At 47.8% G+C, this 15,175-nt stretch overlaps 1 protein-coding gene across 2 annotated transcripts in view; it reads right to left on the bottom strand.

Annotated features, from left to right (window-relative positions):
* The window catches only part of BRINP2 (BMP/retinoic acid inducible neural specific 2), a 46,969-nt gene that overhangs the window by 5,592 nt on the left and 26,202 nt on the right, over positions 1 to 15,175 (bottom strand). For both annotated transcript variants that reach the window (XM_006033246.3, XM_025214996.1), the window contains exons 3-6: positions 7,913 to 8,103; positions 5,939 to 6,135; positions 3,384 to 3,489; positions 863 to 1,099 (exon numbers count right to left, since the gene is read on the bottom strand). In XM_006033246.3, coding sequence (XP_006033308.1) covers positions 863 to 1,099; positions 3,384 to 3,489; positions 5,939 to 6,135; positions 7,913 to 8,103 — 731 coding nt within the window. The remainder of the gene's footprint in view (positions 1 to 862; positions 1,100 to 3,383; positions 3,490 to 5,938; positions 6,136 to 7,912; positions 8,104 to 15,175) is intronic.

Here is a 15,175-nt window from a genome sequence, read left to right as displayed (position 1 = left end):
TTGTCGTGCCCCTCGCTTAGGAACACTGAGGCAAAGAACTCGTTGAGGAGTTCAGCCTTGTCCCCTCTGTCCGTCACCAATTGTTTCTGCCCATTTAGCAGGGGTCGTATTCCTCCCTGTGCCTTCCTTTTACTCCCTATATATCTAAAGAACAATTTCTTGTTGTCCTTTACTTGGGATGCCATCCTCAGCTCCATGGTAGCTTTGGCCCGTCTAACTGCCTCCCTACAAGCGCGAGCAGAGGAGGTATATTCGTCTTTGGTGATCTCTCCCTGTTTCCACTTTTTATGTGCTCCCCTTTTGGCCCTTAGGCTGCCCTGGATTTCTGCAGTCAGCCAGGGAAGGCTCCTGGCCCCTTTCCCTCTTTTATCCCACATGGGGATTGTCTCGCTTTGTGCCCGAAGGATCGTTTCCTTAAGGCACAACCACCCTTCTTGGGCTCCCATCATTTCAACACTCCTACTCTGCAGTGCATCCTTGACTAATCGCCTGAGTTCATTTAAATCAGCTTTCCTAAAGTCTAGTACTTTCACCCTACTAGTTACCTTACCCACTTGACGTCTTATGGTGAATTCTATTATTAGGTGATCACTGTCCCCCAGATGGCTACCGATCTTTCCCCATGTGTTACAACCCCGTGCTATGAAATATACAGGGTAGCATAGAATCTGGTGTTGCAAAATGCTGAGTACACATGTACGTGCATGTGTGTATCTCACAAAACAGTGCAAATTCTCCTTCCCCGACTGCCTGTAGCTGGCATTGGGGTAGCTCTATATAATGCAGGATGTGCTGACTCAGACTGAGTACTGCGCTTGAAATGGTTGTTCTTGATTATAAATGAAAGGAGACTTGGCCTCACCCGACTCCTCAAACTGTCTATTGTGATTGTTCCAGGCATCCTGGATCTGGAGCAGGCTTTCTTCCATTGCCTGGATGTCCACCTCTGGGCAGTTGCATTCTGGGAAGCTGGGCTCACAGTGGCACCAGCAGTCATTCTTCCTGCAGAGGAGCTCACCCTCGGAGCTGCAGGTGATATAGCTGAGCGCAGCACCCACAAAACGTTCCCGCAGGTAGCTAGGCAACAGCACTTGCAGACCTGGGAAAAAGGTGGGAGCCACAGGGGGTTAGGAAAACACCGAGAGCAGAGCCAAGTGTGCATGTCCCAGCACACAGCATGCTGACTCCCAACTGTATGGATACTGGGAGAAGATCAGTCTTACTGAAGTCAAGCCATTTACACCAGGGCTGAATTTGGCCCATATTCCACAACACTGACTCACATGATGGGGCTAGATGCTCAGTTGGCGTAAACTGAAAATTCTACAGTACCACAAAAGGAGCTTACACCATTTACACCAACTCATAATCTGGTCTAGGGACATGAACTGAGCAGGACTGATGACCTTCACTGTTGCTTCCAAAGTTTCTTCTACTGACCATCTTGGCAAAAGGTCAGCTATGGAGCTCCTGTCTAGCAACAGATAATCTCTACAAACTAGGATCCCTTCCATTCAGGTAGGTCCTAAGCTGCAGATCCTCATTTAAGTTGGTGAAGCAGGTTTGCCTGCATGGGAAAGAGGGAATCATGGCACTAGGGGCTGAATCAGTTTGGATGAAACAAGCAATGGTTGAAACCTCCACCCCAAGGTTAATACAAGCCCGAAGTTTTGACAGAGGAAGTTGAATTTACTTTCTTATGGCCACATTCCCCCCAGGTTTTGTGTGGCCACATTGAAGATGGGTCCTGATCAGCACTTGTAATTGAAATGCTGGACATCTAAAAAAAATGTTGGCTTTTTAGCTGTTTTTGTTTTTTGTTTTTTGCAGCTCTAAGGAATTTTCAGTAGTCTGGATAGGGTTCGGCAGAAATTCAGGGATAGGGTAAATCTGTGTCACTCTCTTGACTCTTTCACTAGCTGAGGCTCCGGTCCTGGATGTCTGATCCTGTAGCTGCTGCATACTCACAATGGCTACAGGATTAAGCCCTCAAACATCTGGGCTGAATCTTTTTGTCACTGTACCAGTGAGGTGAATCCTAGCTTAGTGCCTTATTGCTGACACACCAGCTGTCTGGGGCCTGGATTAGATTGCTGCAGCAGTTATCTGTTCTAGCTCAAGCTTTGCCCCTTCTGACAGCCACTGAGTCATTAGCTGTTCCCCACACTAGCATTAATTATCGCCAAACACCCAGGCCTTCCCTTGAGCGTTGTCCCCATCCTACTAGCATATTTCTACTGGGACATTCAATCCCCAATATTGTGGGTTGAGAGACACCGTACAAGCTCTGCATCCTCAGGGGGGAATTGGGTTAATTCTCCCAGTGCTTGCAGAGTTGTCCCATCATGAGTTTGCTGGCACACAAACTTGCCAGATAAAGGGCAGGGAAAGGATGAGCGGATACGAAATAGTGGGTCATTTTTCTTTCTGAAGCCGTATTGTGTAGCTTCCAGAGCATGCCACTGGCAAAACAGTCTGCGTGCATCTGTAATGAGAGCTCCCCTCTGAGGGTTATTGATTTGATAATGCAGACAATAATATCTTAACAGGAGGCCAATTCCATTAGAGCTTTCACAGACACTAACTGCATTCCCATGCAGTACTTGCTCCCTAGCAATTTGCAAGGTGCAGGTCTCAGAGTATGAGAGACCCATAAACACAATGACACTTGGCAGTTTCATTTCTCCCATTACTCCAGCCAAGGACATATGGCGAGTCACACCACCTCCCTGTCCAACTTCCCTTACCTCCCTCCCTCTGCTCTGTTTTTTTTCTTGTCTTAAATATGCATTTAAATATGGCCTCTAATAATGGTGGCCATATTTAAATGCATATAAAGCCAAGACATGCTGGCATGGGGGGGAACTGGTGTTTTCTGGGAGGGTCCTGACAGCACAGGGAAGGCCAGACCACATCTAGTTCTCTCTGCCTCCCCATTTCCCAGCCTCTTGTTTCCCTACTCAGTCATGCCCCCACCTGACAGATTCCTGTTCCTGCTACCTCAAGCACATTCCCATCTAACCTTGTAAGAACCAGCTGGCTCTCTACTGGGTGCATCAGTGCTCTGCTCACTCTGGTGCTGTGAACATATAATAAAGATATGTGCCTACCTACAGTGGTCTTCTGCAGTACTGTAGGCATGCCCTGTATAAATGGGGCAAGGTTGGTAAATGGGCCAGTCTGAACTAATTAATATACCAGTATATTGTCTTCCTCTCTCTGTTTCTGTCCCTTCCTCTCTCCTTTCTTCAGTATCCCTTCTCTCTGCCATTGCCTTCACCATCTCTGCCTTCCTCCATAACCTGCTACACCATCTTGCTTTAGTAGGTGGTCTGGCCTTGGCTGGGCAAGGAAAATGACAGGAGAAGTGCTGGCATACTTACCTAGTAGCTGGACTTTGTTCTCAGGGCTTTGCACAAGCACAGAGCTGACTGAATCCAGGTTATCATAGTTACTGCAGCCAAGAGGCCCCGTCCGGGTTTCTGTCACCTACATAAGAACAATGTGCCGTGAGGGCAGTGATGCTGTAGTACACCTCAGCTGTTAGGGTTTGTGCTTCTAACTGAAGATCCAGGCTGGTAGAACTGTATACTTCAGTCTTGGCCTGTAGCACCCCTCCCAGCCCAGCCCTCTCGGGACTCTTCTCTTTTAAAACATGCAAGTAGCTCTAAGTCACTGGGCTTAAGAGTAAGGGGGGTCTAGCCATGTGATCATAGAGAAGCTGGGCAGTCAGTCAATTCTCAGCCTAGCAAGCTTAGTGCTGAGGAGTAGTTAGGGATGGAAACAATATGGAGTATAGGTGGAATAGGGGATTATTCCCAGCAGGGCTGGGAGAGAGGCCCTTGGCTGAACTTGCCCCAGGTGTCATGTCAGTGTCACACCAAAGCTCTGGTGCTCAAATTCTCATGGCAGGTCAGTACTGTGGGGGGAGCAAAAGATGAAAGTGAATGGATGGGAGAGATGCGGTGAGTGGTAAAAGAAGTAGGGAAGAACAATGTCTCTAGGAAGCAGGGAGGAACAATGTCCCCATCACTGGCTTCTAGCATCTTGGGATGACCCTGGCCAGCAGAAATTATTTAGATGTTGATGAGCGGATGGGTGGTGGTGCTGGGGAAGGATCTCTCCTTCCTGAGAACCAGTGCAGCCCCAGCGATGGCTTGTGCCAGAGAACAGTACGGGCAGTGCCTTGAGGGAGGGGAAATAAGTGTGTACTAATTGGCCTGTTGACAGAGAGCAGCCTGCCTCCAGCCCAGCTGAAACTCAGCTTCATTAGCGTGTCCAATTTCCCATAAATAACATAAATGTGTTAACTTCACTCCAGCTCCCTGCTCACTCTCCCCTCCTCCCTACAGGGATTCTCACTGCTGGAGAGCTGGCTTTCCGATTGAAAGCCAGTTGGCTTTCCGATTGAAAGCCAGTTGAGGAGACCACAGAGAGAGTAGTTGCTTCATCTGGCTGTGATCATTTGCCCTGGATGCTGCATCCAGAGAGTGTTAGGCATGTGGCTAGTAGGGCGCTGCTGTTAGGTGCATTATACTGAGATGAAGAGACTGGTAAAGCCCCTTCCCCTCTCCTGGTAGTCTGTGGCACACCTATTTTATGCTACCTAACCTTCTTTAGACCCACTAAATATAAGCCCAATCAAATTAATATGAAGGGCTTCAGAGAGCAGCCAGGTGGCAGGTTTGTGAGTCAGAAAGAGAACTTGGATGGCACCAGTGGAAACAACCTGCACTCATAAAGTGCTCTCCATCTTGAGATCACAAAGCACAGCCCCACTCTGCAGGGGGGAGATGTGGAGCATGGAGAACTGTTCAGAGTCACTCTGGGGCTAGGCTGCAGGTCTCTTGATTTCCCATCCCATCTACCATGCATTAATCTAGTGGTGCTCAACCTTCTGGCCCCATGGGCTGGATGAGTGGCATGGGGCTGGGTGCAATCCAACAGTGCGCTGGGCCAATCTCCAATGCTGGATCTGGCCATGTGCCCATCTGCCCCACCTGCAGGGGCTCCCTGTAGATCCAGAAATTTGGAGGCAGGGGAGCAGCAATTAACATTGCCACACCTCTCCCACTGCCAGATTTCCAGACTCATGGAAAGATCCATGAGCTGGATGACACAGCTCGTGGGCTAGATCTGAACGCAGTGCACTACGCCATACTGTCAGGAGCTGTTCAGTGGTTGGAGAGAAACTTAGGCTGGTTCTGCACAGTGGGGGGAAAAGGAGAGGCAGCAAACTAAGCAGGACAAAACCCAAGTCTTCTCTAAACAGTCTGCCCAGGACAGCTTTTATCCAGTCTGAGCAGGAGCTGGTGTGACACTTCCAGGAGAAAGAGCATGAACACAGCAAGCAGCAGTACCACCACAGCAAATGCCTGCCAGAAGGAACCCAGCCACTTGGCACATGTGATCCCTCTGGACCTACAGCATTCAGCCTTGAGCTCAGGATTGCCCAGCTTAAGCTCCAATCTGCAGCCACACAGACATGGACTCTTCCCTCTCTGAGAAGCCAACTCCACTCTGCAGGTGAGGACTTCATTGTGCTGGCAGAGCTCACAGGGAAAAGCTTTCATGACAGCGGCAGGACACGGCAAAAGAATGAGGTGTTGGGGCATGCCTTAAGTAGCCTATGGGTCAATAAACTGGCAGGGGAGGGCTTCTCTTCCCATGCTCTGCCTTATCTACTTAGATTGCAAATTCTTCAGGGGCACAATGTTGCATGGCTCTGCACTGGTGCAGAATCTGGCACACCAGACTTGGTAGAAACAAGGACCTATTGCACTGGGGACGGGATTTACTCCTTTCACCTTAGCACTACCATCATCTTCTTAACAACATCAAAGTCCAGACCTTCATGTCCCCCATCAAGACAGGCATGGATCCCTTCACCCCTCCACTCCCCTGTTGTTCCCTTATAGGACCCTATCAGCAGCTTTACCTTGATGGCCGCTGTCGCTATCTGGATGTGGTGGAGCCTGCGCAGTGTGCTTTCCCGGTCAATGAAGTAGGAGGCAGCCAGCTGGTGCAGAGTCTCCAGGGAGACAGCAGAACTGTTCCCGGCCCCTCCTGTGCTGGTTGTTTCTGCCTTCCGGCTCAGTTTGCGCTTGTCCACAAAAATGGTCAGAGACTCTTCTCCTGCACAGGCACACAAGCTGCATGGTTTGCTACTGGAGCCTTCCACTTCCCTGCACCTTCAGTGACCTTCCATTGCTCCTTGGCCAGGGTGGGGAGGGAGGTAGGGTGTCTCTCCAGGAGGGCCATCAGTCTGTCACTTGTACCTCTAACAGCCTGAAGATCCAACCAATTGGTGGTTGGATGCATCCCTCCACCCCAGCGTCTTACAGGTGTGCAGAGGAGAGAGCAACTTGTCCAGAAGGACCTCACTCAGTGCTCAGGTAGGGTACATCAGAAAGGGCCCCAGCTGGCTTACAGCTGCTCCCATAAGATGCTACAGGCTGAGCTCCAGGACACCAGCAACACAATAGCTACCCATTTGCCTGTGCCCCTTCTGACCCAGTTCATAGGCATTGCCACCCAACAGGCAACAAGTCCGTGCTCAGTCAAGAGATTCAAGCACCCTGGGATGTCCAGGAAACCCAGCTGTCTGCGCATGCTCTTACAGTTGAGGTGGAGGAAAGGAGTTGGAGACCTTCTCTTCTTCACACCTGCCCCTTCCCCCCCCCCCCCCCCCCCCCCCCCTCAAGTCCTCTGGCTGGGGGGCCTTCCCTAAGATGGGTTTGTAGAACCTGTTCTCATCAGGAAGACCCATCACTGATTATATTTTCCCACCATCACCATTTGCAGAATAGAAGCCAACAGGCTTGGGCATAAATACCTGTTTCACCTCTTCTCTCAGCAGGAGGCATGTTTTTCATGTCCCTGTCACAGTCCTGAGCCTTGGCCCATGCCTATTATCTATACTAAAAGTCCCCAACCTCAGGTTGCGACCCAAATGAGGGTTGTGGGGGCAATGCCAGTGGCACTGCACACAAAGGACGAGCCATGCTGTGTGCTGGGAAGTCCCCCAACCCCACCCCCAGGCCACTGCTGCTGCCACACTCCGCTTCCAGCAATGTCGCAGCAAAAAAGGTTGGGAACCAGTGATCTACACCAAGCAACCCAGCACTTGAGGATGATGACAATATGGATGGGACTCTTATGGGAGCCTGGCAACACTGTGCCTCCAATGGTCAGAGGAATTGCTGTGGAGTCAGATGAGGCTCTCCTGCCTCTAGCTGTCAGGCCAGTTGTAAGCATTAATCTAAGCAAAGTGGAAATGCCTGTCTGCTCCCAGCCCCAGTCTCTCAGTAATAAGTCCCTATACTGCTGCCCTTGTATTTAGCTGAATGTCCTCCTATGGCTACCCATTGCTACCAGCTCTGAGCTGTGCATAGATATTGAACAGATCTATGCAGCTATTTTCAAGCTCTCCCTCCCATTTTCTGATGCTAATCTATAATAAAAAAGTCCCTTTGTGCTAAACACTAGTCATGGGTCCCCACTGAAAACAGTGGCCAAAAATTTCTGAAGTTCTCAGCAATACTGGGGACCTGGGTTTTTTCAGTACTGTCCTCTGGGAAAAAATGGTTCTTTCCAGGAGGTGTCCAGCTGGGCCCCCAAATTCACTAGGCACTTTGGAGAACCTTGCCATTTCAAGAGCAGTTGCACTAGCAAGATGCTTTCCTAGAGCTCTGTATATCCTGCTTTCAATTTGGAGCTGATATGAGCACAAATATAATAAAATACATGTAAAGGGTACCATGGTCTCCTGTTTGGAGGACATGAGGCTCTCCAGCTGGTGGAAGTAGAGTTAAGTCCATTGGCATCAGTGCTGACCAACACCCCTTGAGGATCTAGCCCAGGAGGGAGCTGAAGCTAGAAGCCAGCAGATGGGGGAACATGAGGCACTCACCTCCTAGAGTGGCTGAGAGCAGGAAATGTGTCCCGTATTTTTTTATCAGGTTTTCCGTTATTTGTTGCAGGTTGGGCCTTCGTCCCAGGAGGCGGATGTTCCGGATGAACTCTGGGGCCAGGGGCAGAGGCAGGCTGAAGAAATCCTTCCGTTCCAAGACCAGGTTGTTCACCTTCCAGCGAGCAAACTCTCTGCAGAAAGGAGCCAAGGAGAGTAACTGTGAACTCCAGGAGCCAGGTGAGAAGGAGGGATGAGTGGGAAGCTACAGAGAAAGGCTGAAGTTAGGTGCACTGTATGCACTGGTCATTGCATATTTTTTCATTGTTAGGGAACATGAAGGTAGTAGCTAGAGGCCTCTGTCCTCTAGACACAGAAAGATGAAGTGAGCTGGCAACTGAATCTAGGCACACTGTAACTGCTTCACCATCCTCCCCATCTTCCAACCCACATTGCTCAGTCACGTTTCCTCCATACAGGTAGGCAAAAAAGCCTAGTGGCCTTTGTGCTATGTCCTGCAGGTATGCTGGTGGCTACCTTCCCAGATCAAATAAGCACTAGGAAGCATTGCAGCACTCTATGGTACAAACCCAGGCCTGTCTGACGTGAGACTTGGAAATGTCTCATATGGAGGGACTGGGCCAGGGGTGTAGCAATAGTACCTGAGAACAGAGAACAAGATGGATTTGGCATCCAGGTAATGTTTTCCATAACTTGTGATATCAAACTGTATCCAAGAGGTTAACATTCCTCCAGACTGCCTCTCTGGCAATCCACCGCTCTGTCCTGACAGCGTAGGGAACAGGCCAGAATGGAGACATGTCTACGTCCAGATCAAAAGGTAAAGTGCATCTGTCTGTGTATGTTTGAGTGAGGACAGATGGGAGCTGCAGATGTCACTCAGACATCGTTGCCATTTTCTCAGACATTAACCCATAAAATGTTTAGGGTGATATCCAGTCACCAAAGAGTTGATTGGTGAATAGTACCATGGCAGCAGAGTATCCATGAGAGTGCTCCCTACAACTGCCTCTCTGTGGTGCCCACAACTCTGTGGGCAGCAGAGCCAGGCCCAGGCTGCAGTGTGTTCCAGCTTTCCACAGCTGGAGTGGAATCCCATGCCAGCTAGGGAGTCCCAAAGCAGGAGCTCTTGATTCAACACTGCAGATTTTCCAAGCAGGCTGAGCACTGAGGAGCATTTTCAAGGATGGCTATATAGACTGATGCCTAGACAAGTATCAGCTAAGACGCATGTCTATACTTGTGGGTTACAACCCAGATCCTGTGCCTGAGGACAGCAGCCAAGATGCAGGCACACATGCACAAATTAGATAATAAAAATTGCTTGCACATGCCTATGCTATCAGCTTTTGCTTGCCCCTCCTATATCAGACAGGTGTGAACTGATGAGGGCTGGAGTTCACCAAAAGATAAGCCAGGAGCTGAGCAGACTGCCCCTTTCCTACAGTCTGACCCCTTCAGGTGGCCACCTAGAGCTACATCCAAATCCTGGTGAGGTCATTGAAAAGACTTCTGCTGCCTTCAGTTAGTTTTCTATGAGTTCCCAAAGACAGGATCAGTTTTATAACAGCACATAAGAGATGCAGTGGAGATCAGGGCTCTGTTGTCATAGGGACTGTACAGACACACAGTGAAAGAGATCCCTGTATCCAGTCTAAAGGACTAGATAGACAAAGGGCAGGAAGGGAATTGTCCTGCCCAAGGATACACTGTAGGTCAGTGGCAGAGCCATGAACAGAATTCAAGTCCTCTTGCAACTATGCAAGGGCTCTCTCCATTAGTCCATATGATTTACTAAAACCTTCAGGGTGAAGTTTTAAACCAGAGGTGGCCAACTTATGGCATGACTGCCACAAGTGGCATAGGCAGTCTCTGTGTATGGTACCTGACAAATCAGGGAGGGGACAGGGGATATGGTGGCAGATAAGGCAGGAAGCAGAAGACAGAGGAGCAGATCAGGCAGGGAGCACAGAGTAGTGAGTAGAAAGCAGAGCAGCAGATTGGACAAAGGAAGGGGATCAGAGTAGCATTTGGAGAGGGTGGGGGGCTAATTTGTGGCATGCCTGCTAAAAAGTTTGGCCTGCACTGTCCTAAGCAAAAGCTTCTGCCCTTCCGCAACTGTTCATTATAATAACAAGCTATTTTATGTTAGTGGCACGTGTGACTGTAATAAATTAATCACACACACTTACTACTTGTAATTGTCATGCTGCCATTGGATTATATATGAAAATTAAACCCTATGGGGCCTAATTCTTCTTATTTATAGCAGTGACATCACAGTGCTGATTTACACAGATCTAAAAGCAGAATTAGTCCTTCTGCTTTAAATATGCAAATATTATTTGATGTTAAGACAGCCTAGTGAGGATTAGCAGGTTTGGAGCTCAAACCTGTTTCAAATCACCAGCTCTTGTATCCTGCAGGCAAAACAATAGGCTAATTTGCTGGCCACTCTCTACAAATGCCTGAGCTAAGGGGACTGAGGTGTAAGTATTGGAGTGTTATTACCCTTTTAAATATAGTGTCACTGCACGTATTCCTTGTATACAGTGTCATGCCAACAGATCAGAGCTATGTAAACAGCATTTGCTCCTGCTCCCAGTGAAATCAAGGGTAAAACTCTCTTTGACTTGAATGAAGAGTCTGGCCCTGAAGGATACAGCAAGTTTCTGATGTGTCCAGTCATGAACTGGCTTGGGGACTACACCAGCAGGGTTTGAAGCCATGCCCTTCCCAAGCATGAGCATCCTAATAGCACAGGATCCCCCAGCCTTGAGAGCTGTCATGTTTGAGGCTATCACTGAATGGCACTGTGGCAGGAATGCTGTGTCAGGGTGGGCCCTATCTGGTGCTGTCACCACCAGTATGAGGGACCATGTTACCTCTTGTAGGTGGGGATTTGGGGAGTGGAGGGATTACAAAACTACAGCCTGAACACTGAGCAGCAAGCAAAACCCATCTCCTCTCTAGGTCCATCACACAGAAGCATTGATAGACATTCTCTACCCACCACTGAAGGAAGAGTAGAGTAGTTTCATCTCTCTCTCTCTCTCTCTTTTATTACATGGGAAGAACTGAATAAAATTGTGACAGGCCCAAGGTCACTCAGGTAGTTTGTGGCTGAGCCAGTACTTGAACCCAGGTGTCCTGAATCACAGACCACTGCAGGTCATCATTCGCCCAGGCTATCTGCTCACGTGTGGTCTTGTAAAAAGTTTTCCTGGTGAACTGGCATTTAAGCTGCCTTTGCCAAGCCTTATGAGCCAGCTCTGTACTGATGGACACTACCAAGGAAAAGGACGCTGGCAGCATGTGCTGGCATTTCATAATTTTTTAAGTAACATCTTAACATCTGCAGCTGCAAAATGTGTCATCCAGTCTGTGCCAAGACCCTGCCTAGCAGGGCTCCCACAGCCCTGGCACTGTCTGCAATCACTGCAAACCCGGCATGGAGGCAATTTACCAGCCTGCTGTGTTCTCAAACAACAGCCCCATAAACAATGATCGGCCAATTTCCTTCTAATCTTCACAATTTCATTCTAATTAAAATCAGGCTGCGCCTTTCAGGCAGTTTAATTAAGGGTGATTGGGAAAGATGGAAGGAAGCATGGGGATGATGGCTAGCCAGTGTAGCTGACTTTGCTCCAGTGGTGTCCTAGGGCTCTGAGATGGCCCCCTGAGTAGTTTTTTAAATAGGCTAAATGTGAAATGAAACAGAAATACCAGAGAGCAGACAAGCAGTTGGAGTGCAGCTGTGAGGCTGCAGAGCCCTGAGCAGCCAAGCATGGTTGCCCTCTCTTTCTCTTTTTCCGACAATCATTCTGGCCCAGGGATTCCCATCCCCCACCTGGGCAGAGAAATAAGGCCCAAATTGCTAGCTTTGTGCTCTCCTTCATCACTTTCCATTGTGACCTTTAGGCTCTGGGCCCAACTCTGGGAGGGGTCTGGGTCTGAGTAGACAGCAAAGGGCTGATATGTTTGGGGGCAGAGGGAGGGACCTTTGTGCCCAGATGGAGAATGGCAGAGAAGAAGAATCTATGCAGGGGCTAAGGGAGGAAGGCCAGTAGGTCCAGATTATGAGTTGGGGGAACACATAAAAAGAAGGAGGTGTTGGAGCAAGGCCCAGCTTGGCCAGCTTCACTACCTCCCGAATCCATCCCCTCCAGCTGCCAGCATGGTGGCACAGATCTCAGCAGTAGCCTTGTCTCCCCTTGATCTGGGAGAAGTATCCCTCTGAAATCTCTTCCTTGTGCTTTGTTCAAGGGTTATGGGTGTCTACCCTGCTTGAATATCTTAGAAGACACTTTTGTTTTGGTCCATGGTTCAGGTGAGCTAGCCCTCCCACCAGCAGGGACCATGAGCTGGGTTCCCCCCACAGCTCTCCGATGCCCTGTAACCCTGGTCTTTCACCTCCTGTGAACCATAGCATTACCCTGTTCTCTCCTAGCAATTCAGACCAGTCCTCTCCATTCCCTGATATTGCAAGCTCTGGGCCCTTTGAATACCTTTGCCATTGTCACATGCTGTCCTTCTAGCCCCGACACAGCTCTGCCGAGGCCTGGCATGCCTAACCATGTGCCAGCTAAGCATGTGTCTGACAACATGCCCCCACAACTCCATTCATTTGGGACCAATAAGAGACTTGAACTCTGGTCTCCAGAACTAAAAGCAGCAGCACGTGAAACCCTGATGCCAAGCAATCCCATTTCACAAGGGTTATTGCATACATGCAGCTCTATCAGATAGAGGTGAATTAACTCAGCCTGAGCTTACCCGCCCTGTTACCAAAACAAATCCAAAGGGTTGCTAACAGATTGCGTGTCTCGGAGGATCTGAGACACAAAGATTGCCTTATTCCCTAGGGGGTGTCTCTTCCTGTCCCACCTCCGTCACCAGCTTTTTCTCCAGAGATCTCTGGGTCCCATAACAGAAAAGCATCAGCGTGTAGAAAAGAGAGAGGGAAAAAAAATCAGTCCTTTGGAGACATTAAACATCATAACAACACACTGATCACAGGCTGGGCATCAGCTGCCTTGTTTATTGTCAAAAAGGGCCTTGAAGAAGCCTTACCTTTCTCAGTCTTTCAAACCTAACTCCCTGGCTGTTAAGGGTTTTGCACAAGAGATATATATTTTTCTAAGGACAATTAGGTGGATTCTGCTGCTCATTAAAGTGAGAAGCTGACAGCACTGATTAGAGCAAGGCTGAGTGTGGGCAAGCCAAGTTCCCACACACAGAGCTGTGCCAGAGATTCTCCAGTGCGACCTACAGCACCTCCTGCTATTCCAGGCCCAGTTTTTTGCTGGCTTAAAACTCATGCATCAAATTGTGTGCATGTGTGGGAGGAGAGGATGGTGAGCCAAGAGGAGTTTGATGTGGATGAAAGTCTAATCTAAGACCACTGGATTTATTCTCATCATTCATGCTCAGTCTGCATACCCAAGAAGTTAAAAGGCTAGGGTGCTATTAATCAACCAACTGGTGTCCTCAGCCTAATCTAACTGGAACTGCAATCACTTCTAGTGCAAGTCTGCCCGTGTAGAGCTGACCTAAGTTTCACGTTTTACTTACATCTTTATGTTCTGTACATGAAAGACTTGTACTAGAATCGGTTCTAAAATGGTCAACGTTTTTTATGAACCCTTTTGAAATGTTGTACATAATTTTTGTTCTGAAGTTCTTGACAATTGTCTCATTTATTCAAAATAGTTTATGAACAATTGCAAACAGATTTTTTTTTTGGTTTTCCTTTATTTTTCCCCATTTAGTCTGTCTCCTCCTCTTCCCCTTCCCTCTTTTTCATTTGCTGTTAAAATGGTGAGGAAAAAAAGAATATTAAAAAAAATTAAAAATATATCATTTTGGGGGCAAAAACCTATTTTTCAGTGAAAAAAAATTGTTTAAAATGGTGATTAGCTCTATTATGAAATTTCCTTATAGATAATAAATTACATATAACACATTGTAACAGTATCCATCAGACAAGGTTCCAGGTCTGTAATGGAGGCTTTAGGCACTACTACAACAACACCAATAAAACATATTCATTGTTGTTGTTGTTATAATGATTTATTCCTCACAAAATGTCTGCATTAAAAGAGCAGTATTAAGGTTACAAAGTCAATCACCTGAGGGTTAGATGATGCCAGAGTTTATGTTGCCTGTGCAGCCATCATTTCCCCGCCTTGTGATGTGGGCTGTAATTTTATGATGGCATGCTATATTTTCCATGTGACCTCTACCTCATTCACTGCACAGCATGGGCTGTACTCTGGGGAGGGATCAAGGGTGTATAGTAGAAGAATAAGTTGGATCCCAACCTTATTTGTTGCAGAAGATGGAAGGTCTGTGTGAAGGAGACAGAGGCTGCAGCAAGATAACCAATGGATCTCATGATTAAGGCAGTTTAATTTGGTCCTAGAGAACTGGTAATTATCCCTGACTCTGCCACAGAGGTTTTCTGTGATGCCAGGCAAGTCACCTAAACCAACTTTTCCCAGGTGGTTGCTGTGTGTTTCTCAATTCTGGGTGCCCAATCTGAGCTGCAGGAGTCTAGTGAGCAGAAATGCCAGGCCCTTGCAGAAGCAGATAAAGGTAAAGGAAGATGTGCTTTGAATATGTATCATATAATGCTCAATACTCTGAAAAAATCAGGTGTCAGGTGCTTCAAATTGGGCACCAGGAATTAGTGGACACTTTTGAACTTATTCTCTTCATGCCTCATCTCCCAGAATTTTTGTGAAAATAAACCCATTAATTTTCATGAAGCACTCATTTACAATAGTGATGATCACTGTAGAAAAACCCACGAGGAAATTAATAATCCTGTTTTCAGAAGGAAGTTTGAATAGTGTGCAGTAAATAAGGCCTAGTGCCATGTGTGAACAATGAGGAGGAAACACAATGTTGGATGGTGCTCATTGAGTGAGCCCCATCCATCCTGCTCATTGAGGGAGACAGGTGTCCTGTGGAAGAAAAATAAACAATTGTGATTGTGTAATTAAAGACTGTACTATAATGCATGTATGCAAGGGGCCCAAATCAAAGTTGCACTGGCAATACAAATGCTAGCATTTCCTCACTTTTGAGTGATTGACTTTGCAACTTAATTAGGGGGATTTTGTGTGTGATTTCTTAGTGTTAATAAAAAGTAACTTGAATCCATCCCCAGTCCAGCCATTCCACCTAGTGACATCTCAAAGGTCATCAGCAAGGTTAGAACTTTTAGATCCATGCCAGAGC

The sequence above is a fragment of the Alligator sinensis genome, unplaced genomic scaffold (assembly GCF_000455745.1).
Source record: "Alligator sinensis unplaced genomic scaffold, ASM45574v1 scaffold899_1, whole genome shotgun sequence".
Taxonomy (NCBI): Eukaryota; Metazoa; Chordata; order Crocodylia; family Alligatoridae; genus Alligator; species Alligator sinensis.
This window is presented reverse-complemented; position numbering and strand designations above follow the sequence as displayed.